We start from the raw sequence: 27,078 nt of genomic DNA, 5'->3' as shown, positions 1-27,078 counted from the left end.
TTAAAAAATGTGTAAATTAATTTTGCTTTCACATCTTTTTCGTTTCAGATCTTCTCACTCTAGAATAGTTTGTCTCTCCATATGCACATCTTCCTATACATCCCTCAACAAAATTTTAAATTTTCTTCACATGTGTGTTATACGTTTGTTATTAAAGATATCCCTAGATAGAATGTTATATTTTTGTTATATGAACTGTTTTTATTTTCTTATATTAATAAGCCTGGATTACTTTTTAAATTGAAACTAACTTTTTAAATTTTGTTAATTTTAATAGTTTACCAGTGTCAGTACTGGATTTTGGGATAGTTATTTGGCTTCAAATTTTTGTCTAAAACTCCATGTCTGTTGACTTGGAGTAAAACATGTACCTATTTTGGGCCCGGAAAACAGCAAGCGCGCTCCCTGGGGGCCATGCGGGGTGGGGGTGCTGGCAGCGAGGCTTATTTACGGAACTGATAGAACTTCTGACATTAAATGAAAAGTCAAGATTTCCTCATGATCCATCTGGAAACTCACATTTGGTAATATTTCTGTCTCTAACCTTTCCTTTTCCTAAAGTCTGCGCCCCGTGTCAGTGGTTTTATCTTGAAGTCCAATAAAAGACACTGGTATGACTATAGCACAGATATTCTGATTGAATATAGAGCTCCAGCGTAAGTTTAGATTTTCTCTGAAATTACTGGAGGAGATGGAAGTATCATTTTAAAAATAAGAAACCTCTGTTCTAATTATGAATTGGCAATATAATCTTCCTCTTTTTATTTGTCAACAAAACTTAATCATTACCAATAACAGCAGTAGTTATGCTTGTCGCCCTAAATACATTTCATCTGAACCCTAGTTTTATGCACAACATTGTGTTTAGTTACTCATCTGCCAGTGCAGATGTTACTATAAATTAAAAGGTTTTTGCATTGTCTTTTTTACATGTTAAGGAAGGATGGATACTAGGAAGATGAGACTGAGAAGAAAATATGGTATCTGCTATTTCCCACAAACAGGAGTTAGAAAGTTATGGTTGATTTATTGCTCAGAGTGCTGTAGCAATTTAAAGGACTGTGACAATTCTTAACAGTATATAGGAAAATGTATTCTCTCTTTAATATTTGTAAATAGCTGATGTTATCTGTATAGACATTAATACCACAGTAACCACAATAGTGCCTTATGAATGCATTATAAAATGTGTTGGTTTGGTTAATTCAATAGTAGCTTAATGTTACGCATTTCTCAAATAGTTAAAATGTATTTACCTGTGTCATTTGCAGCTATGAATTCCATGAGTCACAGGGCTGTTAAAAAGAATCCAGATTTATGATTAGTACAGCATTTGTATCAATCATTTGTAGCCCAGAAGTGTTTATTGAAATACATATATTAATATTTGATTTCACTTTAGGACTTTGCCAACTAATTTTAATTTAGCATAGTTTCCCAGAGTACCTTCTCACGCACATATTGACATGAGTGCTAGCAAGAGCAAAATCTTTGCCATCATTTATACCAAACCTCAATTAGATCTTCCCCCATTCATCAATGTCTCCCTGTCATGAACCCTGCTTTGCAGTCTGTGACTCATGTTTGCTCAATACTGCATTCTGCTTGTTACACTAACATACAGGTCTGCAAATCTCTTAAGTCTGCAGTCTTAAGCTTTTGATAAATTAATCCTCTCGGTAAAAATCATTTGGGACACATAATATGGGACATCAAAAGATGACCCCAGAAGGCCTGCTCATTTTTTTAAGAGAGAGATTTTTAAGTCATTAATGATAAATTATCCAGTCTCTTTATTTAAAAGAACCATCTGTGGAATATTTCAAACAGTTAAAAATACATATAGACCCAGGCTACCTAAGAAACCACATTAAATTGCCAGTTAGTAATCATATTTTAAAGGTTTATTTAAAACAGAGAGAGAGAATAAATAGAATGATGTTTCTTTATTCAATTCAGTTAAGATTGCTAAACTACATGATTTCTAGAACATTGGAATGTCATTGTTAAAGTAGGTGAGGGTTTATATCATACTTGGGCCTTTCATTTTTTGCTACTAGGCAACACTGATTTGTAAGTTATTTTTTAATTTATTTTTTCTTTGTAACAAGCATATGATATAACAGTATTTGGATGTGACTAATTGATAATTGGATTAAGGTAATTTCTTTTAATAATTAAAAGAATTATTTTTAAATTTTTTTTTAATGATTAAAAGGACATTTCTTAAAACTTCCTTTAGGAAAATAGACAGAGCCACTTTGTCTTTTTCTATTTCCTAATTAAATACATGCTGATGACTTACAACCTTCTAGTTTTTGCCGAATATTTCATAGACTGCTATGTCCTGATTCATCTATGTGTAGAGGTTATTGATTTTTCTTTCAGATCTGAAGATTTCGCTCATTTCCACCTTTGCTTTATTTCTTCTTCCTGATTTGCTAATGTGTCAGGATATTGTATAACCTACATCTTCGCAGGATTCTGTAAGAAGCAGCATATATTATATGTAATAGAATAGTGCATATGTTCTTATATTACTCTATATAACATTTAATCCCAAGGCTTAAGAAAAATTCCTATACTAAATAAAAATAAATGTTATTTTAAAAATATTTTAAACGGAAGGATATACTAACCTTTCTTAAAACTACATTTAGAAAGATAGATGTAAAACTACTGCTTTTTTCCTACTGGAATCATTTCAGAATCCCTACCAAAATCTGTGGGGTAGATTTCTTGGAGAAATGAAATATTTGAAAGATAGAAATAATCAAGTAGAGTAGACCGTGCTCACAGGCAAACTTAAATAACTTAACAACACAGCCAGTAAAGACATTTTAGATGTTTCTCTTGAGGTACAAGCAGTCAGTTTATCTGATGTCTCTTCACGTCCTTCTTCATGAGACTCCCGTGTTTCACTGACAAAGTCAAAATATCCAATGTATCACTTTTATTACATTGCCTTTAATTGATCATTGTCCTTAAAAATCCCAGAAATTTTAGGGGAAGAGGTGGCAAATATCACACACTTTGTTTACTTCATTAACCACTGAACCAATTTCAAATTTTTAGCCATAATTTGTTTTGACCACTTAGCAAATTTAATTTAGTGGGCCAGGCAAATTCATTCTAATTTCATTTTGATTTCTACTGTTGTTTTGATTTTAAGCTTATATTACTGTCTTAGAGTATTAATACAGTACCTTTTATTCCATACAAAGTACACAAATGTTAATGTACTTACATTGTAGTCCAGGGAAAATTGTGTTAGAATTTGAATTATTACTGATGAAAATTGTATTTTTTCTCCCGTCTAATCCACAACTTTCATGCTTGCATTTAGAGTTCCTTTTAAACATGGCTTTAAGACTTGACAGTCTTTTGAAAGGCTTTAAAACTTGGCAGTCTCAACCAAATGTTTTTGTCTGACTTCCTTTTTAAGTCTCTCTACGGACTTACAGTAAACAAAACTTTTCGAAGTGGGAATCTCTGGCCATAATGCAGGAACAGATGAAGAGAACACTAACCACTTTATTCCGAAATGCACATTTTCAGTTGTATATAAGATGCCTTAAAGCATCATATAAATATTTTAAGACGTTTCCTAAACTATTAATGGAGAAGTATTACAAAGACTAAGATTGGCTTCATTAAACCGAACTGACTGAAGGCTTTCACGGAGGCTCTTCTGGTCTCCCAGCAGCCCCAGCTCTGAAGGCTTCTAAAATCCTGGTTTGAATTGTAGCACGTAATCACTTTAAAAGTTATGTTATTTGATGACATAATTTGAGCTGCCTACCTTTTTTTCTACACTAGGAGTTATTAAGTTTCTAGCATCACATATACATGTTTGCTAAGTTGGCGTTTTTTAAGGGAACAGCTTTATGACTTAAAAAGGCAATCAGATACATAAAACTATTACTTCATTACTGTGTGCCTTCAACTATGTGAGGTATTTATAAGCCTAAAAAAATCATCTTCAATTTCAGGATAACTATATGAAACCTTTATAAATAAATGCCAAGGATATTTTTCATTGAACAAATTTTCTCCAGGTAGATCTAAAACTGTTCTAAATTTGTATATATTCTGGTTAATTTGAAAATAGTAATAAAGTAATATGCTGAGTCTGGCCCTGGCGAGTGTGGCTCAGTTGGTTGGAGGGAGCGTTGTCCTGTAAACCTAAACTTCACTCTTTCGATTCCAGGTCAGGGGACATAACCTGGATTGCGGGTTTGGGGCATGTACGGAAGGCAACCAGTGTTTCTCTTTCTCCTATGTTTCTCTTGGAAGTCGCTGTCTGTCTGTCTGTCTGTCTCTCACCCCCCTCCTCTCTCTCTAAATTAATAAACACATTCTTGGGTGAGGATTAAAAAAATTCAGTTTATGTATATTTTTAAAAGTAATGCCTGTACATAATTTAGAAAGCTAGCAAGTGCTGTGACATTTATGGAAGTATTCCTTGACCTAGTGTTACTCGTTCCTGATCCTTAGTCTCCTTTTAGCTGTTTCTTCTGATTTTCTCCTCTTCATTTCTGAATTTCAAATTTATGCAGCTAATCCTTGTTTGTGCTTTTTCAATTTTAGATATTAACTGCTTTTTTTTTCTTTTGGAAGATAAGGATTTAACTCTTTAAAATTATGTGTACATTTCTTCTCTTACCCTGTCTTGCCAAAAGTTTTTCACCTTATTTAAATAAATATCTAGAGTTTATTCAAGTAAATGTTGTTCCTTGTTGAGCTAAGAAGTATTAAATTCCTGTATAGCTTTAAGGTTTCTTTATGTAGTGTTTACATTTTTCCTTATTCTTTCTTATTATAAAGAAATGTATCCTCCAGTTGTTCTGGAGAATTGATACATAGGAAGTAAAACTTTTTGGAGACAGTGCATGTATGACAGTATCCTTTCTTTTCTGATTGTTTGTCCAGGTGTAGAATTCTAGGTCGGAAATAATTTTTCTAAGTACTGAGAAGATACTGCTTCATTAACGTCTAGATTCGAGTGTTGCTGTTAACTGTTGTGCTATTTTTATTCTTCATATAAGAATGAATATGCATGTGACTATTTCTCCAGAGAGATTTTGGAATCTTTCTCTTAGCCTTGGCCTTCTGAAATGTAATAGTGATATACATTGATATTGGCCTTTTTAAAATTTATTAGACTGAACAGCTTGTGGATATTTCTCTCTTCAAAGGTTTATCTTTTCACTGTGAGAAATTTTCATACTGTGTATATGTATGTATATGTGTATACATACTGTGTGTATATATGTATATGTGTATACATACCCATGTATACATACATATACCTCCATCCATACTCTTCTTCCATTCTATCTGTTCTTTGGAACATTTATTAAGATCCTCTAATTCTATGTTCTGTCTTCTGGTATCGATCACTTGTTCTTCCTTGGAGATGCCCAGTTTTATCTTACAACTTTTTTTCCCCTTATACTTGATTGATCAATTGATTGATTGATTGATTGTGTTAGAATAACGGAATAGTTATTAGGAAAAGTTTCTCCCCCTCTTTTCTTTATAATTAAGTAATTTTTAAATGTATTGTTCAGTTACTGTTGCCCTGCTTTTTTCCTCGCCCCCCATCGTCTGTGCCCAGTGAGTCCTCTATTCCTGTTACTTTGCTTGCCCCTTCCCCTTCTATCCCCTTTATCCCCTCCCTGCTCCCCTATTGTCAAGTTTGTTCTTTATTTCCAAGTCTCTGGTTCTGTTTTGCTTATTTTTTGTTTTGTCGGTCAGGTTCCGCTTATAGGTGAGATCACATGGTATGTCTTTCACCACCTGGCCTATTTCACTCAGCATAATGCTCTCCAGTTCCATCCATGTTGTTGTGAAGGGTCGGGGCTCCTTTCTTCTTTCTGCTGCATGGTGTTATTCCATTGTGTACATGTACCACAGCTTTTTGATCCAGTCATTTACTGATGGGGACTTTAAATTTTTAAGAAGTCTTTCTTGTAATTCTGTGTTTCTTTCCACGGCACTTGTTTCTGTTTCATGGAAGTAATAATTTGTCATCTCTCTGAAGATATTCATTATGGGGATTCTAACATGCTGTATTTCTACATGATCTACTTTCTGTTATTTGTCCTGTGTGTAGTAACATGTTCTGATTGTAATGTAGAAAGACATAACATCAAATACCTATTGACCCTCATTGTGTTCTGTATACACAGCTAAGCTTTTCAGCTAATGAATGAGCTTTGCTCTATGGCAGTCTCCAAAAACAACAGTCAGTTTTGGAGAAGCCTAAAAATGTCAATACCTGGGTCTTTTTTTTTTGTTACAGTTTATCTGAAAAGAACTCTTTGCTTTCCCATTTAGGTGGGATATAAGCACAACTACCAAGACTTCAGATAATTAGGAAAAAGCCTGTATACATTCCTGACTGAGAAATTATTTAATCCCTGTAGTGTCAGCTGTGCATGTTGCCCCAAGTTTGCAGCTCTTTCAGAGATTAAAGCTTTGTGTCTTTTAGAAGGGTGACGAAGGAGTAGTCCCCTGGAAGTGTAGGTGAAGGTAATAGGGTCAGGTAGACCCAGCTACTTCCTTGTACAGATTTTCAACTTACTCTCCAAATGTAGCTCCGCCCCGTGCTCCTAGAAACAACCATGTGCCTTCAATTCCTATGACTGTGGCTTTATAAAGCTGGGGTGGGTGCGAGGTTCTCGGCTTCTGTCCTCCCACCCCAGATCAGATATTCCCTTATAAAAATATACTTTTATGTAAGCAACATATATTTTTAAACTAATCAGATGTTTTTAAAATTTTTTAATTCCTCAGAATTTTTTTCCAGCCTTAACGTATGCTAATATTTTAATGGAACATGCTATATTTACTTCTGCACTGTTTTCTTTGATCCACCCCCCCCCCATTTTTTTGCTTGCAGGGTCTATATTGATTTGTATTTGGTGGCTTTTTTGTTTGTTTTTTTCAAAATTGACAGTATGCTATATTTAAAACTTATATACTACTTCATTTAAATGAACATTTCCCCTATCATCAAATAATCTGTAAAATAAATAAAATTGTGAATGTTCCATATTTTATTTAGCCATTATCCTAATGGATTTAACTCTCCGGTGGTAGGGACTCATCATTGTGGTGGAGAATATGGCACCTGAGTGTTAGGAATTCTAGCCTGAGTTTGTGTGTCTGCCATTCTTTTATGTTATCCTCCTTGTAGCGATCCGGTGAACTTCTTCCGCGCTTATTATAAGTGTGCTTTTGCCCATAACTCTCTGAGAATCAAGTCAAAATTAAGGTTCAGAAATAGAGGGAAGACGCATTTCTTTTCATGGATCTGGCAGCCCAGAGAGTGTAGAAGAGGCACCAGAGCCACAGGTAGTCTCAGCTAGAAACTGCCTCTTTGCCCAGGAGGTTTTCAATCACATGTGCTGTGGGCATCAGAGCTGGAAGCGAGGCCCACAGTGCGCGCTTTCTCTCCAGTGCTCCTTTCCACAGAGCCCGCTGGGCCAGGACTGAGTCTTGGGCCTCTTTGTGCTACTGCCAGTACTCAGATACTGACATTTTTCTGTATCCCATCGCCTTTCCCACCCTTTCTCCTCCTGCCCCATCTGCTCCCCTACCCCTGTTCCTGATTTAAGGGACTTTAGTAACTTTCTGCTGGTGTCTTTTACTAACTCCCAGGGATAGATAACATTTAAGAATGAAGTATTGTAAATTATTCTCCATGCCCTCCTTTATTCCAGTTCTAGGTACACAGTATCCTTTACAGTGCTGTCAGGTGTGCAGACGATACCCTTCCTGTGTGGATGGGCAGGCTTTCTCCTGTCTCTACCATATGGTTATTTTACAGGGAGTCTGGAAGGGGAGCGAGGCGCCTCTCCTCAGGTTACCGACTTGGCTAAAATTGGTGGTCCCTTTCATAGTTTACCTTCATATTTCTTCTTGTACTATAGATATTTGAAAACAAGACAAACAAGGTGAAGCCAACCAAATACTAGTTCTTCTAGTGAGAAATTCTTCAAGTATTCAGTGCCTTTCCATCTTTCTCCCCCATCAAAAAGAAAAGAGCCTAATATTATGTATATCATATTATTTGATCCAAACATACGTTACAGGACGACATTTTGCATTTTCAGGATTCATTATATATACAGGGTCCAGCAAAAAGTAACATGGTTGGTAGGGTAATAATATGGGTATAATAATTTGTAGTTTCAGTTTGCACTTTTCACCTAAAATGTCATATGGCGTGCTTGAGTGTGATGTTACAGAATCACATGCTTATGACAGCATTACTTGCTTATGATTTATAATAACAGATTTGGTAGTAAAAAAGGGTATTATTTGTGGCAGATCATGTGTGTGTGTGTATGTGTGTGCACATGCGTTGATTCCTTTTTTTAAGGAATTGGATGCAATAATTAACACGGTTTGAGGGGTGGGGCAGTCAGTTCTTCTTTATGAAGTCATAGTATGTCTGTGTCTGGAATGGGGGATGAATCTGTGTCACTTGTGTGAGGATGTCTGGAGATGAATTGGCAGACAATGTAGAGTGCCTAACCGAAAAGGAGATGCTCTTTCCGTACCATCCTATTAATTTAAATCTTCCCCTCACGTTGTCCTTCGCAACACTTCCTAGAAGCTGAAGTCCATTTTCATTAACTTTACTTCTGTCTGCCACCCTTGTTCTGGAACCATTTTCTACATAGCCCCCCTCTTTCCTTCTCTTTCCCAGCATGATAATGATACCCATCATCTCTGAATAAGAAATCACATTCTCAAACCCCAGAGGGTGTCGGCCGCCTCAAGTCCATGAGCATCCAAACTAGAGAGGGAAGAAAGCAGATGCCAAGGCACCTGCATTCACATAGGTTAGAGCTTCTCAGCAGCACATGAGGCCTCAGCCTGTTGAGTGGGGGAAAGGAATGGCGGGGACAAGAGAATGTCAGGTTTAAGGGAATGACACTTAGGACCTTTTGAACTCTTCTGTAATTATGCCTGTGGAAAATGTTCATGGCTTCATGGGAAGCAGTCAATTGCTATTGAGTAAGTTGTATAAAAGTAATACATACTCCTCCTTTCTGTGACTTTCTTCTTTATTCCCGATTGTTGGACGGCTAATCACATCTGTATGTATGTGGCACTGGGTGTGTTCTGGACTTACTTTATATGGTGTTTAACTGATTATTTGATTAAAACACTTTCCACATCTCTCCACTAGTACTGCTGCCACTCTAATCCAAGTTCATTATTTCTCACCCAAGCTATAAACAATAGCCTTGTTAGTGATTTTCCTGGTTTCTCTCACAGTTTCATATTCTTTTTCCCACACAGTACGCAAAGCAATCTTTCTTAAAAACATAAATCAGGTCACATTATATTCATTGTTAAAATCCTGTACAGATAACCCTTTGCACTTGGAATAAATCCAAACCTTACCTTGTTCTTAAACCCCACACAACATGGCCACTTCTCATTTCTACTTTTCCCTGTAATTCACTATCTCTTTTTCTTGAGTTCAGCAAAGTTATTTAGCCCTCGCTATTTCCTGTGCCTCTTTCCCAGGTCATTGTGGTGCTGGCTTCTTCACAGCTGTTCAAGTCTGAGATCACACATTCTGTCTCTTACATTCCACCTTCCCTGCTCATTACAGTTAACACCTTTCCGATTTCCCATCAGTCTCTGTTCCAGCTCACTGTTTTATTGCCTTAACAACTCATTTGTCATCATTATCTTACTTTATTAAGGGAATTTCTTTTTCTGCCTTCTCCCCTCAAAAATGTAAGTTCTTAACTGTCTAATTTTCTGCTGTCTTCTCAATACCTGGAAAAGGTGAGAAACATGTCCAGTGCTTAATACTAGGTGGATGAACAAACTGAGTTTTTTTAATGGAGATTCAGCACTCTTAGATTGTTTCTCTTATACCATAGCTGACTACACTTTTTTCTTTCATAAGTAAAATAGACATTGATTCTGGATTATAAATAGTAGTAGTGACTTCTTCTAAGTATCTTAACATGTATGGTTATTATTATTTGGACACATACTTCAACGAGTCATACTCACATCCCTGAGTCACACCCATTTCGGGGCAGTGGAAAGGCACTAGATCTGCAATATCCTGGACTGTTAAAGGCCCCAAAGGTGGTCCTGAAATAGCAGACTTTTTCAGACCACAGGATACATTGCTACCTACCACCTACCTCCTATGCTCAAGTAGATGATGCGGTGGGCTGGTTCCTTAGGTGGAGGGGAGACTTGCTGTCTTTCCAAGTGGCTGCCAGTGTTTTCTATTCCAATTAATGAGAGCCTACCTTATAACAATTCACTTTTCATTTTTATCCCCTCCTGCAAAGCACACATATTGCTGAGATATTTCATGTACTAATATCTATTCATCTCCCTTGTTCTGAAAATGATAACTATGTGATTTCTAATTTGATGGGAGCTTTTTAAAGGAATTATAGTCAGCTTCCCGGTTCCTTCTGTATCATCTCCACTGCAGACTCAAGAATTAAAGAATCCTGTTAGATAGTATTTTCGCAGGCTGAATCAGAGGAAACTACAACTGGCCCGAGCCTGCTCCTCTGGAAAGTTACTGTATATCCTCTAATGGAAAAGTACAGCTTCTCTCTGATAGACCCAGGGCTAGCATGTCCAGTGCTTAGTAGAGCATATTAAAATATACAGTAAAACATACGGTACCCGACACTCTCCAGTTTGCCATACCCACTTAAATGCTCCACTACCTAACGAGATGGAGGAGAAAAACACTTATGTTTTTTAAATCATATTCAAAGTGAAAAATCAGTTGTTTATTGTGTTCTTATTTCCATGGATAAGTAGAGTAATTATCCCTTTATAGTAACAGTGGATGTACTATTTAAGTTTTATTTACATCTTTAAACATTATTTTTAAAGATTTTTATTCATCAATTTTTAGACAGAGGCAAATGGAGGGAGAAAGAAAGGGAGAAAAACGTCCATGTGTCGTTGCCTCTCGCCTGCCCCCCACTGGGGACCTGGCCTGCAACCCAGGCATGAGCCCTGACTGGGAAGCAAACCAGCGACCCTTTGGTTCGTAGGCTGTGCTTAATCCACTAAGCTACACCAGCAGGGGCTTTAAATCTTATTTTTGCTCTGGTTATCACCTGAATCTTTTTTAACAACTAGTCAGTCTAAGTCATTCTGAATTAACTATGTATTTTCTTCTTGTTATTTTATCTGTATTAAATAATGCAAGAGATAAAAAGAAAGAAACCACCTGTATTTGTATTTTGCATGTGCTATATGTCTAACATTTTTTCCTCCCAGGCCCATAAAACAATGGCATGTGAATCCACATTAAGTATCCCATTTCCGTGTTTCTCCTTTAAGTTATCGTGTCCTTCCAGGACACCAGAATTATAGTTAAAGATATATCATTGTAACGTGACAGTGTTTCTCACTGACAGTTGTTACTCAGTTTGATCATACCAGAATTTGATATTCAGTGTTGTTTACGTTATCCCACAAAACAGGTAGATAATTCATCAGTGTCTCATAGAGGTTCCCCTCCATTCCTATTTTCATGCTCTTTATAGGCAGTAGGGGGAAAGTGGTCTGCCGCCATGGACATCTGCCCAGTGCCATTCCAGAGATTATCCCTGTCTAGATATGTGAAAGAAAAATAGTGACTGTGGATAATCCTTATCCCTTGAGATTTCATGTTTCGTTGTGTTCTAAGTTAAATAACACTGACATGTGCCTGCTTTGGCTTCTATTCCAGTTCATCATCAGCCCTGATAAACTGGATATCTGATAGACTGAAAGGGAGACATTGTTTTAAATATAGTCTTACCTGTGAGTTAAGTATTGGTGGGATACTGGAAAGTCAGTTACAATGTTCCGCCGTGAAGTAGTAATACTAACAGTCAAAGCATATTTATATTTCTAGAGCATTTCTTTGAACATTAAATCTTTTATAGATATTAACTAATCCTAGAAAATGCCCTGTACATAAAAAGGTAGTGTTTCCTTTTGGGTGGGTGGGCATTAATGCCCACACTGCTTAAATGAGTTGCCCAAGGTCACTCAGCGAGTCATTGGCAAAGCCAGAAATAGAATCCAAGTCTCCTGACTCCCAATTCAGTTCTCTATCCTTGATATAGTTTTCTATCCTCTATATACCCCTGCTGCCTCTCATGGGAAAAGAAGTTAATCTTCCAGCTATTAATAGCCACCAAATTGGTGGTAGCAGCACAGTGGAGAAAAGTAACTGTCTTTATACTGCAGCATTAGTATAAAAATATCTGGTAATGGAAAATTTGACAAATGTCATGTTAAAGGGAGTGGAAAATTATTTTAAGATCTGGATCTCATTTATCTAGTTCTCAGAAAAGTGAAATTTCTTAGTAGAACAGGGATCGTATTTTTTCTTCCTGTTTTTAAACTGTATTTCCTAGAGGGTAATTGTCCACCAAACCGTAGCAGAGCCCACTGTTAACTCACTTCATAATCCGCGTGTGTTTGGTGATGGCTGTACGTGCACTTTCTCACTTGGTCGAAAGTTGCAGTTGCTGTATTGAACTGTGACCCTTAATTTATTCAGCTTTCAGTGTTTTTAATATTATATCATAAAACATATACAAAGTCGTTTAGGAAATTTACTGCATGATTTGAAAGCATGGGCAGAAATACACATAATATGGATAGTTTCTTCCTGGACTATATACTCCAAGCAAAATTATGTTGTGTCAGGTGCCATGAAGTTCAGCAGAACGAAATAGAGCAGAAAGAAATAGTTAATTAAATACAAGAGAAGCATATGGAGCAGGGCAAGTTTATTGTTATGTATGTAACCAAGTCATGACTTTGTACATTAAAAATGGTGATTGGGAGGCGTTATGTGCTTTAGTATGGTGGGAATTCACACTTAAGTTCAAACAAGACAATTTGTCTCTTAATATTGGACGAACAAACAAGAATTCTACTAAAAATCTCTGGGTAGTTGCTTCTGTTTGAATATTACTATGTGTTTAATTATAAGAATGGCACCATTAGAATTATGTTTTAACTATATAAGTGTAACAGAGGCAGAATTGGTGGAGATTAGGGCACACAAGGAAAAGTTTAAAAACTTCTGGTTGTTGGAGACCCAAATGACTGAGAAGGCAGCGGTAAGAGGATAATTAGAAATAAGAGAGTGTAGAGGAAGAAATCTAGAAGGTCAAATACATATCCCTAGGGAAACATATACATTTACTGAATGGAGGAAGAAGAAGGTAAAAGATGCTGGAGAGGAAGTAGGGAAATCACTCTGAAAAACTACAGAAGTTGTAGCTAAGAGAAGTTTATTAAACTTGGTGACTTAACATTTGGGAGACTTGCTTTCATAGAGAGATAATGGTTAAGTAAGAGTATTCTAAATTCTTCAAATTAGGTTTATTTAGCTTTGGTATTAATCTTATTTTTGCAAACCTATGAATTATGTATGGTAACAGGAAATAAATCAATCCACCAGAATGCTTAATTAACTGTATATGGCATATTATAAAATGCAGTTCTTTCATTCATCTTGGATTTTATTGGTTATTGCCGTTCATGTTACCTTAGAATAGAGGTTCACTCAATTAGTAATGAACTAGTGATATTTTACAATAGGACAAGTTAGAAATCTCTGTGCCCACGAATGTTGATACTTTTTGTTATGTTAAACCTAAATCAAAAAGGAAAGCTGGAAGTTGGTTGCATATGTTATTGTAATTGGTTGGAAATTTGTTTTCATGATCACTCAATATCTCAATATAGCTATGTCTATAAATTGATATTAGCCATTTATTATTTATTTTCTTAATAGACTCTCTTTATATAAAGTTATTAACAATAAATGATTTATATTCCTTTCCAACTTATTTATTTTCTTTTAAATTTTTATCGTTTGGCAGAAAATGTACTTTATAATCAGTGTTATTTTTTTAACTGATAGGATTGTTAGAAAACTATTTACACAATGCAATATACAAATCATGCATCATAGGAAGGTACACTTGAGACCTATATAATCTTATTAACCAATGTCACCCCAATAAATTTAAATAAAAACTGCCCTGGCTGGTGTAGCTTAGTGGATTGAGCACAGCTTGCAAACCAAAGGGTCGCTGGTTGGATTCTCAGTCAGGGAACATGCCTGGGTAGCTGGCTGGGTCCCAGTGGGGGGCGACATGGGAGGCAACCACACACTGATGTTCCTTTCCCCCTTTCTCCTTCCCTTCCCCTCTGTCTAAAAATAAATAAATAAAATCTTTTTAAAATTTTAAATAAAAACTGTTTAGCAACATTATTGAACTTCTTTTTAATTTTGTCAAACAGGCACATCTTCAGGCGAATCTAATCTGCTTAACATTCCTTCACCAAAAAGAACTCGAAGAAAACTAATGCCTTCTCCCTTGAAAGCAGAGCTTACCCAAAAGTCTGCGCTGTCTGAAAGTGTGCAGCTCAATGACTCTTTCAGCAAAGAACTTCAACCTATTGTGTATACCCCAGAAGATTGTAGAAAAACTTCTCAAAATCCACCTACAGCGAACTTATTAAAACCGTTATCTAATACTATGAGTTGCCAGGCCATTAGCTCAAATGCAAACAGTGACAATTCTCTGAAAATGGCATGTGAAGTGGATATCCCTGTCTGCAGGAGAAAAGAATACAGACAGGAGGATTTGAACTCTACAGTTACTATGTGTGAAGACACCAAGATATTGAACAGTAAATTACCTGAGCAACAATCGGTACCAGACAATAATATTGTACAAAGGTATGGAAAGAGAGTATTTGTCCATGCTTGTTTGTTTCTTTGTTTGTTTGTTTTTGGTAGCCTTTAACTGTTTGCTTTCTTATACTTTAGCTTTATTTGAAGTCTATTTTATAGGTCAATTTTAAAGTCTTCAAGTTAATATCTTAAGTTGTTTGACCTTTGTTAGGCTAGAAGATACCTTAAGATACATTTAGTTTGCTCTTCATACTAAAGTCAGATGCTACAAGCCATTATTGGAAGATTACTGGTATTATTCACTAATATCTTCAATAAAGAAAATTTCACAGTTACTATTGATGTTTAACAAACTTCAACTTATTCTAAAGTATTCATATATCTAAGGTATGGCTGAGTGGATGTCATTCAAGCAGACACACTCTTCTTATTCCATCTGTACGTATTATCACAGCTAATCTACGTATGAGAAGAACAATACCTTCACCCTGCCATGCTGTTGGGAATGCAGCAATTTCTTGATAGCAACTCTACAGTGTAAAAATGAGAAAACAAAATTCCAGAGTAAGCAAGGGAGGTTTTATAGTACTGTATAATATTTTCCTTTATCTTTTACTGTGGAGCGGTATTCCAATCATGTAAGTGTGTAGCCTTTCTGCATAGTACAAATCAAAATTGCTTTCTGTTTTTTATTATTTAATATATAGGCTTGCCCCTTCCTCATTCTCCACGAAACACCCTCTGCCCGTACGACACATAGTGCCGTCCTACATGGCCATGACCGCTGCTGCCAAACGGAAACGGAAACTAGCAAGGTATGATCAGACGTGAACTAGTTCAGTCTGTGTTGTTACATAAGCTCATCTTTAAGAACTCTAGGAAACAAAGCTCCTAGAGTTCTTAAAGATGAGCTTATGTAACAACACAGAACTAGGAACTTTGTTTCCTAGAGTTCTTTTTATTTCTTATCATTAAACTGTCAATTCATGTTTAAGCATACATGTAATAAATTGCTCTGAATGTGACCCTGGATATATTATCAAACGGAGATCTTGATAAAGCCCCAGTATTTCACTTGATATTTGCATACAGTATTCCATATTTCAGATTTTGAAAATAAATTTTAAAGTCTTACAGGCTTCAAAAATGTCACTTAATTTTAACTTTCCTTTTGGTGACTTTATTCATTTGGTATTTTTCCATTTAGACATTAGTGATATTCAATTAGTCCTAAAATTACATTAGTTTAATGATTTTGATATATGACTAAAATGTAAAGAGACTTCTGGCTATGACACTAAAACTGGTATCAGACCAAGCTATCCATTGAGAAAAATTATAAAAGTTGATAAAATAACAACTAATAGCTGCTTGTAGGCACAGAACAACCAAGGCAACCAGGATTTGAAGGTCTCAGGTGCCAGAAAAAAGGGAAAACGAGCTGTAGAGAGCCAGACCTTCCCGTCTCTTTTTTTTGTCAATCCATGGCATTATGATTAGAGACCAAGCATAAAATGGAAGTTTAGAGCTTATCGGCAGTCTCACTGAGCTAGAGAAACAAAATCATTCTATATAGCTTCTGGCCCTCCAGATATTTATTTGCCAAGTTCTGACCTCTGTGGAGTAAGAGTTCAAGAAACCAAGCTGGAGGTAGGTAGCTGCTAAGAAACTAACAAATCAAGCAGAACTGGCACATGCTCATGGGACTTGGATACACAGATTCACGTTCAGGGGTCACCATGGAGAAAGGGCCCTCTTAAACACCCAGGATTTTTTTATGTGAGACCCCTGAAGGCCGATAGCCCAGGGGTAGGGCAAACTGGAAACAGACCAGTTCTTGAAAGCCTGAAACGGACCTCAAACCAGCTCAGTCCCGTTTTGGATCAAGGTGATCTATCTCTGTTCTGCCTGCTTGCCAGAAGAAAATCATTTCCGGAAGAATATACCATCCAGAGCCTCTGTAGTTTTTCATACGCTGTGTTTAGTACTTAAGCAAACATTACCAAGTATACCAGGAAACAGGACCGAATGCCTGAAAATCAAGAGACAAATGAGAGAGGGATGATCTGTAAGTGATGCAGGTATTGAGATGATAAGGACTTAAAAATTTTAACTGTGATTAAGAAGTTGAACAAAATAGATGATAATTTCCCAAAGAACTAGATTCTATTAAAATGAACCAAATGTATATTCTAGAACTGAAGATATATAATTTACTGAAATTAAAAACTCAGTAAATTATTTTAACAGATTAGGCACAAAAGACAGTTTAATGAACTGGAAGACAGATGGATACAAAAATATGTAAACCTATGTATGAAGGACAAAAAAAGAAAATATGGAGAAGACTAAAAGAAATATGAAGCACAATGAAAAATATGGGACACAATTAAAAAGAAATATGAGACACATATATGTATTTTGAGTCCCAGAAACAAATGAGAAAAAGAGGGTGGTCAATCAGTATTTGAGAGGTTGGCGAACTCTTTTCTGAAACTGACAAAAGATAAAACACATATCCAAGAATCACTGCAAACCACAAGAAGCAGTAGTATAAAGAGAAATACACTAGGTACATAGCAATAACACCTCTAAAATTCAAAGAAAACAGAAAAATCATAAATATACTGTCATGAGATATGAAATCTATCACAGATAGTCTTTATATCCTGCAACATTAAATGTAATGACGAGATATAGTGAATGGTTATATTGTAAAATGGATCTGACTTGCTCCTCTTTATTTTGACATGTGATTATGGGGGGAAAGAGTGTGATGTAAGATCTTGAGATAGTTCTCTGTAAGTTTCTCATTGTCCACCATGACCCAGTCTCATCTGAGCTAGTATGAACAAATTTACAACTAGCCTGTTCATTTGTGCCACATAGTGTCACCTCACAGGTGCATTTAGCATCTGTCCTTTCCCCTCCAACCAAAGTACGGCAGATCTTTGGAATATGTACATTAAAACTTTGTGGACTGATTTTTTTCCTCAATATCTCTGACCATTCATGCCATTTAAAATTTTGTAGTCTGCTATGGCACAGATTTGTGCAGGTTGTCGGGCTCATGTTTGAGCATCCGTCACTGTCACCTGTGTCATTCATCTCACCACTCATTTTCACCATGTCCATGGGTTATTCTTTCAATAAATTAGTGTTGGGGACCCTTCTGGTGATTCACTTCTGGTAGTATTCTCCGTTGTGTTAACTAAGATACAGCAGAGGTTTATAGCTAATAATAATTTTTAAATGGAAACATAGTCATTATCAAAATCAAATGTCCAGGTAGGTAAATGTCTATTTGTATTAGTTTTAGATGAGTTAAATAGCTTTCCCATGAGCAACTAATATTGTGAAATAATATTAAAGGACATATAAAGAAAGTAAGATTTTTCATAGCTTATTAATTGCTCTATTACATTCCCTCTGGTACCAATAATTAGATCCTGCCATTAACTATGATTAAAAGAGATTAATGCTAGAAATGTACATAATTACTTTTTTAAAAATCTTCCTTTCCCAATTAAATCTATATGAGCTTGAAAGTAATAAACTCTGGTATTTTCCACTTCAGAGCTTTATGTACATGTTGAGTTGTGTTTATATTCTAATATGTTTTTTAAAGTAAAGAAGAGAAGGCCTTGTGTAGTTTTTATTTTTATTTTATATCAGTTTTTTTCTCTGAAAAAGATATATTACACTCCAAAAGCACTGGATATTCAAAAAACCTACCAACCTGTATTTTTTTTGTTACTAGCTCAATTAAGAATGTTAGATTTTTAATTATTTCAATATATTCATTATCACTGTAGCACACTTTTTAAAGTTGATTTTTTAAAGAGGAAGAGGGGGTGGGGAGCGAAACATCTTATTTGTTGTTCCACCTATTAATGCATTTATTAGTTGATTCTCGTATGTTGATTCTGACCAGGGATTGAACCTGCAACCTGGACATGCAGGGACAGTGCTCTGACGGAGCTTCCCAGCCAGGGCCTAGAGCAGACTGTTTTAACTAAATTAATCGGTCGACCAGAGATACAAATATTATGTATACATATGTAAAATTTTACTTATACATTATATTAGGAGTTTTGGGATTTTGTTACTTTGTTTTTATTTGATTGGTTTTGTTTATTTGTTTGTTTCACAGTCTTTCTTAGCATCCAGAAATATAGTCTCACACCTTGCCAAACATTTTTGGTTTATTTTGAAGGACGTCTAATGATTTCAACTAAAAATTATCTCAACTGAAAGAATATGGGATGCATTGTGTCTATTAAGCAGTAGCATTCTTTCTATGTAAGGGAACAGAAGGTTAAATCCTAACTTATTAATGGTTATGAAAGTATAGTAGGCACACAGAAATACAAGTTTTATTGAGATAGATTTATCCAAAACCATAATTTTTCAAGTAAAAATCTGTGAGTAAAAATAAAGGTTCTAAAACTAACTGCAGTGAAGAATCATACCATAAAATAATAAAGACAATTATAAGATAAACTGTAAGGAAAACCAGCACTATCAAAATGAACCAGTGACATGGATACTTGAAATAAAATCACCAAATGATAGGAAAAAAAGAATTGTTGCCTTAGACAACTTATGTACATATTATCAGAAAAAAGGTATTTAATATCCTTTTGGAGAATTATAGTAACCTAGTTTAATACGATTTAGGGATGGAAAATTTCTACAACTGAATTTGTTTACTTTCATAAAACTAGTAGTACTACTTTGTAATTATTTGGGGTTGATATTTGTATTCTTGAATGGAATAGGTAAAATCACTGTTAAGAACACTAATCATCATAAAAGCTCTAGAAAAATGAGGTACATTGGGTGAGTTATTTTTCACAGCATTCACTGTGCTCATACCTATTTTTCTTCACTGTTACATTAAATTGTCATTTCTGACTACTTTAAATGAACATACAACTAACTCATCTTCTCCCTGTTTCATAAACATACACCCACATCAGTTTGCTACATGGTTAGAATTGCCAGAAGAGCAAGTCGTTGCCATAAAAGGGAAGCCTTCAATTGTTAATATGGCTGTCAAATTAATATCAGTTTGTAAAATGATATATATATATATATTTATGAGCCAGAAATTCTCTAAAATTCGTTTATTTTGAATCAGTTAATTTTTTTGTTAAAACTTGATCCTCTCTGGGGCTTCAAAGACTGGGATTGCCCTTTTCCCAGGCACAGATCAAACTCATCCACAAAATATTTTGTGCTTCTTTCGTCTTCTAAACTCAGGAACCTACAGCTTCTTTTTTTTTTTTTAATTTATCTTTAGAGGGGAAGGGAAGGAGAGAGGGAGAGAAACATCAATGCATGGTTGCTTCTGGTGCATCCCCTGCTGGGAACTGGCCTGCAACCCACGAACGTGCCCTGACTGGGAATTGAACCGAGATCATCTGGTTCGCAGGCCCGTGCTCAATCCACTGAGCTACACCAGCCAGGGCTAGCTTCTTATAGTTTGAAAACCTGTGGCACTGTTTTTAACTCAGACAGACTTTCAGGCTGTTAATAGTGTTTTGAGTTAAAAACAAGATTTCCAAACAATCTCGCTTATTTATATTTGGAGCAAGATCAGGGTTCTTGCTCCAAATTGCAGTATGAGCCCATCTTTTCACCTGTAGTGTGCTCCCTATCACTGCACTGTGAGTAGCCGTGCTTGCTGGTGTTCCAGCAGAGCCCCCAGGAGATGTTGTGTGAACAGAGCTGTTACATACACCTACAGTCACAATCTCTGGTTTTGAATAAACATTAAAATCATACACAGCTAAATTTCCCAATGGGCCAAAAATGTGCTTAGTACCTCTGGTCACTCCTATGGGATTTCACAACTTAGGATTTAGTATTTTACTTTTTCATTACTCTTTATTGCATGTAAGAATAAATACATATTAGAACGTAGAACTATAAAACATGCTTAACTAAAATAAAAATTTTCCTCTCAAGTTCTGCATCAAATACTTTGCTAACTGCTGAAGAAAATTCTGGATTTGCCAAACGTGTTCGACAAGATAATTCAAGCAATAAGCTCTTACAAGAAAATGGACCAGCAGTCGGTATGTCTGAGCTTTTACTTTGATATTTCATAACATGATTACCTAACACAGGTATAATACGTTACATTTTTGTAGTGTTTTCGTATGAATCTCCTTTTATCTACTCATCACTTTTATTACATGGTAAGTGTGATTATCCATGTCACAGATAAGGAAGCTAAATTGAAAACACTTACCTAACCCACACAGGAACTTCACAGTGGGGCCGTGACTGAGAACCGCATCTCCTGATGCTGTATTCTGCACCCTCTTTGTTATCCGTACTGCTTCACATGGCAGAAGAAGTGGTGAATAATTTAACTAATAATTGAAATAATTAGCTACACGCATTCTTTACTAGGTTAGTGATTAAATAAATTTTGCCAATAAACTATACCTATTTGAAATTTTTTATTAGCCTATTATTTTTAATAATATGGCCTCTGACTCATTTGTGCAATTGTAGCCAGGCTCCATCACATTGTAACTCCCAATTAGCAAGTTGAGAAAGATGCTGTTGGGGGTGACTACAGTCAGTTACACAGCAGAGCTGACACAAGTTCACATCAGCACAGCCACATATTCAGTAAAACTAGAGGTACATAGTGTCTGTCGGTCAGTTGCTAGGCTTTGGTGTCCAGATGTCTTTTTTTTTGGCACTAGAGTTCCTGAGACTTCATTCAGAAAGTATATATTTACTGCACATTCACTATGTGCTACGTTCTGTAATGAATACAAGGAATCATTAAGATTTTTGTTTGGTTTCTTTAAAGGAACTTAAAAATCTAGCACTTGGAATTTAAAGGGGTTTATGAGATCATGAGTGTTTCTAAGAAAATATGAACACTGTTGCTACTTTTTTTCTGTTGATGCTCTTTTATTACAGTAATATAAAATCTCTCAATGGCTTTGCCAAACTATACTGATAAATCCTTACTTCTTGTGGTAGCTTTCTTGTTTGCCTTAGGTTCAATGGAAATGTTTTTATGCAAATTTAAAACTCAGTAAAACCCTGGAAAGTAAAGTTCACTATAATTTTGGTTTAACATGCCATATTTAATAATGCTTAACAATATGTATATGCAGTTGGTATAAATACATACTGCCCCATGGGTCTCCTTAAAAAATTTTTTTTAAAAAATCATGATTCTACAACATAACAAGTTTATGATAATCCTAAATAAAAAATATTTGGTTTTCTAATGTGCTTATTTTCTAATATTAGTGTAAAATGCATCAAATGTCTCATGTGTAAAAAAGATGAATGCAGAAAAAGGTAGGAGATGATACTAAACTACAATGCTTGCCAAAGAGGAAAGAAGAGCTACGGCTAAGTTAAAAGATGATGTGTTAAGGATAATGGAGCACTTAGGAAGAGATTAATTTAAGAAAGTTAGTAATTTGGGTACATTAGGGTATCCAAGTGAGACATGACTATACATCAGAAACCACTGGAAAAGTAAGAGAAGTGTAACTGGCTTCCTTAGAATATATTCAACTGAATTCTCTAATACTGACAAACAAAAAACAAGGGAGCATAGGTGGAAAAGGAGGTAACTACTGTTTACTGCACAGTTAGAAAAATAAAAAAGAGTGTCAAGAGAGTATGTGTCCCTAAAACTAAAACTTAATGTGACCAAGAAAATGGATAACAGAGTAGACCGGTCCCTAAAAAGGTTGATTGGCAGCCTGTTGTGGCCCTCCTTTGAGTAGAGAATCACTGATGAAGTAGCACAGGTAGATCACATTTGAGAGGTGGTGGTAAGCAGGCTGTGGGACCAGGATCAGCACTTTAGGACATACTAGATTGGAATGATACTTATAAATTGGAAAAATGTGGAAGTTTAAGAAGCCTTAGGGAGATAATCCAAAGAATGACAAAAATTTATATGCAAACAAGAAACAGAACAATGCTTATAGAATTAGTCTTTCATTAGTTCAAAAAGAACAAAAGTTAAACTGCAGGTGTGTGTGGGCATGCACACACTATAACTTCTGTTGAAATGTGGGGAAATTGATTTCTAAAAGTGGAATGAATGGTGGGAATTTTTAAATGATGCTTTTATCATACTGATCAATTTTCTTGTTTCTTCTCTAGAATATAAAAGAAGCATCCATAAAGTAAAGCCAAACATAGTCAGAAAGTTTGGAAGAAGTATTTCAAAAGAAAATTTAAGATAAGTCACTTCAAAATTGAGAGAAATTAAATGGACAACTCTGCTTTTAAAAGGGTTTATTACCAGTTACCTTACAGAAACTTATTTTAAAAAATTTTAAAAGACCATCTTAAAACTAGGCTTACCATAATAGTAGCTTCAGCAAGCAGAAAGTGAAATTCTTTCACTTTTGTTCTTTTGTATTCTAAGCAAATAAAAATTTTTAACAGAGAAGGTTATGTTTTCAATTTCTAAAATGTTTGCTACCTTTTAAAATCCTTAAGTCAGCATGGTGGTAGCTCATTTTTGTTATTCTGCAACAGGTTGATTAGAATATTTTAGAAAAAATAGTGAGCTAAATTATCCTTACTGTTTTTTTGAAAATAAGATTTCAGAAGTAATAAAATTATGGCCCTGGATGTATTTGGTCTTACATTATTTTAATCATACATGTAACTTTTCTTTGCAAAAATACTTTGATGTACAAATGTACATATGTGTTCCCATAAAGTTGTTGTAAATATTATTTAAATAGCCTTCATGAATAAAATACTAATATTGTTCCATGCCTACTTAGTATATTAAAGTCATAGATTTTATAATATATGTTTTTCTGTCTCATTACCACCCCTTAAACACTTTGAACTATTTTATATAAAATGTGAGTTTTGTAGATTTGTATTTCATATTACATCTAGATATGTAGCACTAGAACAAAGTCTGAAAATAATCTATAGTTTCCTTAATGGTATTGAGAAAACATTTTAATTCTTCCTTTTGCTACATGAAGTGCATAGAGCTACAGCTTAATTCTATATCCCTATTCCACTGCCTTGATTGGTCTGTTTATCTTCTGAATACAACAAATATCGGGTTATATGTACTTTTGATTTTATGTGGCTTGAGAACTGTCCCATCAAAGCAATATTCATAGATTTTACTATAGAAATGTTAATGTTGGATTATCAGCTGTTGCCCTAGACCCCACTGGTGGCAATGTATAAGAACAGTATGTGAGGAATAACCAACTGAACACTAGCTGGAGAGAAGCCTTATAACCAAAGACAAACAGAAGGAACCACTTCACTACAGTGAGACTGGTAGGGAGTGCAGAGGAAGCCCAAGAGGGCTGGCTGGGCTTCCAGGGTGGCTGAAGTTCCAGAGGGATATTTCAGGGGTCATGGAGTTCCCCCTGAGAAGTGTGGAGTCTAAATCCCAAGCTGGGCTCCCCAGCCAACAGCACCAGAGCTGGAAAGAAACCCAGATAACATCCAGCTATGAAAAGCAGCAGGATTTCTATCTACCAGGGAGAGATAGCTGGAGACACAGAGACTCTCTGAAAGTGCCAACTACAAAATTTCATTTGTAACCACTTACCCTGGATTCCATCCAAGCGATGGCAGAGAAGACTAGAGACACTTAAGGAAAGTCACGTTGGAGGCTCTGGGGAGAGAATTGAAGGGACAGCCTCCAGAATCCCTGTGCTGAGTCATTCCCCAGACTGCAGGAGCCATCTCTCTTAGGCAGAGCACTCCTCTCCAAGTGGCATCAACCTGAAGGGAAGCAGTAGCACTATCCACAAGAATTACTCTGCCCCACACTGAGGAAGTTAAGTCAGGCTACTGATTACAGCTACAGGGCATATCATTGATTAGTTTAACAACTAACAACTAAGGCTGAAAATACAAAGAAGCTTCTGAAATGGTAAGGCAAAGAAACAGACCCTAAATTAAAGAACAAGAGAATTCTTCAGAAAAAGAACTAGATAAAAATGGAGGCAAGCAATTTATCAGATAGAGTTTAAAGTAATGACTATAAGGATGCTCAACAGTATGAATAAAGACATAGAAACCATAAAAAAGGACCAGTGAGAAATGAAGACTGCAATATCTGAAATAAATAATACACTGGAAGGAATAAGTAGTGGGTTAGATGGAGCAGAGGAACAAATTGGTGATTTGGAGGACAAGGTAAAAAAAAAAAATACCCAGGCAGAACTGCAACAAGAAAAGGGAATTTAAAAGAGGAGAGCTTAAGAAACATTTTGGAAGTATAACATGAAGTGTAACAATATCTGCATCATGGGAATACCAGAAGGAGAAGAGAGCGAGCAAGGGAATCAAAAACCTATTTGAAGAAATAATGACCAAAAGCTCCCCTAATGCTGTGAAGGAGAAGGACACACAAGTCCAGGAAGCTTAGAGTGTCCCTAACAAGTTGTACCCAAAGAGGCCTACACTGAGACATAATTAAAATAACAAGGCTGAAAGACAAGGAGAGAATCCTAAAAGCTGTAAGAGAGAAGCAGATAGTTACATACAAGGGAGCACCAATTAGACTGTCATCTGATTTCTCAGCAAAAACATTTCAGGTCAGAAGGAAGTGGCACAAAATATTCAGGGTGATGAAAAGCAAGGACCTACAACCAAGGCTACTTTACCCAACAAGTATATCATTTAAAATTGAAAGAGAAATGAGTAGCTTCCCAGACAAGAAAAAGCTAAAGAAGTTCATTAACACCAAACCAACAAATGTTAATGAGTACCACAACAAATATTAAAGAATTTGCTGTAAGAAGAACAAAAGGAGCAAAAAAGGAAAATAGCTTAACAATAAAATGGCTTAAATACTCCAACTGAAATACAGAGAGTAGCTGAATGGATAAGAAAACAAGACCCATATATATATATACATATATATATTCTTCCTCCAAGAGACTAATCACAGATTGAAAGATACACACTGACTAAAAATAAAGGGATGGAAAAAGCTATTTAATACAGATGGAAGGGGAAAAAAACTGTCATAGCAGTACTTATATCTAACAACAAGATATAACCCTAGTAAACATTTATGCACACAACATAGGAACACCTAAATATGTAAAGCAAATCTTGACACAAAGGGAGAGATCAACAGAACTATAGTCATAGTCAAGGATTTTAATACACCATTGATGTAAATGAGTAGATTTTCCAGACAGAAAGTCAACAAGGAGATAGTGGCCTTAAACAATACGCCAGATCAAATGGATTTAATTGATATTCAGAGCATTTTATTCCATCAGAATATATGTACTTTTCAAATGTTCACAGAACATTTTCTAGGATAGACCACATGTTAGAACAACAAAACAAGTCTCAATATATTTAAGAAGTTTGAAATCATTAAGTATCACCTCTGACCACAATGCTGTGAAACTAGTAATTACAAGAAAAACATGCAAAGACATGGAAGCTAAATAATGTATTATTAAACAAAAATGAATGGGTCAACAAGATCAAAGAACAAATCAAAACATACCTTGAAACAAATGAAAATGAGGACACAACAGTCAAAAATCTGTGGGACACTGGGAAAGCAATCCTAAGATGGAAATTCATAGCATTACAGGCCTATATCAAAAACAAGAAAAAGCTCAAATAAACATTCTATTTAAAGGAACTTGGGAAAGTAGAACAAAGCCCAAAATGAGTAGAAGGAAGGAAAGAATAAAGATCAGAGCAGAAATACATGAAATAAGAGTAAAAAAAAAAAAGATGATGAAAAAAAAGATCAATAAATCCAAGAGTTTATCTTTTTCTTTGAAAAGATAAACAAGATCAGCAAACCCTTAACCACACTCATCAAGAAAAAGAGAGGAACCAAATAAATAAAATCAGAAATGAAAGAGCAGAAATAACAACTGACACCAAGAAAAATACAAAGGATTGTAAGTAAGCAAGTATGAATAACTATATGCCAACAAATTGGACAACCTGGATAAAATGGATAAATTCCTAGAAACATATAATCTTCCAAAACTAAATCAGAATGATTCAGATCTTCCAAAACTAAGTCAGAATGATTCAGATAATATGAAAAGACAGATTACACCTACTGAAATTGAAACAGTAAAAAGAAATTTTTTTTTAACTCCCAATTAACTAAAGCTCTGGACTGGATGGCCTCACAGGTGAATTTTACCAAACATTCCAAGAACTAACGCCTCTCCTCAAACTATTTCACAAAATTCAAGGGAGGGAAGCCTCCCAAACTTATTTTACAAGGCCAGCATTATCCTAATTCCAAAACCAGATAAATATGCTACAAAGAAAGAAATTTATAGTCCAATATCCCTGCTGAA

General features: G+C 35.5%; 1 protein-coding gene across 1 annotated transcript in view; it reads left to right on the top strand.

Moving 5' to 3' along the window:
• The window catches only part of KIF18A (kinesin family member 18A), a 71,527-nt gene extending 48,066 nt beyond the window's left edge, over nt 1-23,461 (top strand). The window contains exons 14-17 of the mRNA XM_037146041.2: nt 14,338-14,779; nt 15,442-15,549; nt 20,708-20,817; nt 22,895-23,461. Coding sequence (XP_037001936.2) covers nt 14,338-14,779; nt 15,442-15,549; nt 20,708-20,817; nt 22,895-22,977 — 743 coding nt within the window. The 3' untranslated portion in view covers nt 22,978-23,461. The remainder of the gene's footprint in view (nt 1-14,337; nt 14,780-15,441; nt 15,550-20,707; nt 20,818-22,894) is intronic.
• The last annotated feature ends 3,617 nt before the right edge of the window (nt 23,462-27,078 follow it).

Source organism: Artibeus jamaicensis, unplaced genomic scaffold (genome assembly GCF_021234435.1).
Source record: "Artibeus jamaicensis isolate MK-2021 breed Jamaican fruit bat unplaced genomic scaffold, CSHL_Jam_final contig_797, whole genome shotgun sequence".
NCBI lineage: Eukaryota > Metazoa > Chordata > Mammalia > Chiroptera > Phyllostomidae > Artibeus > Artibeus jamaicensis.
This window is presented reverse-complemented; position numbering and strand designations above follow the sequence as displayed.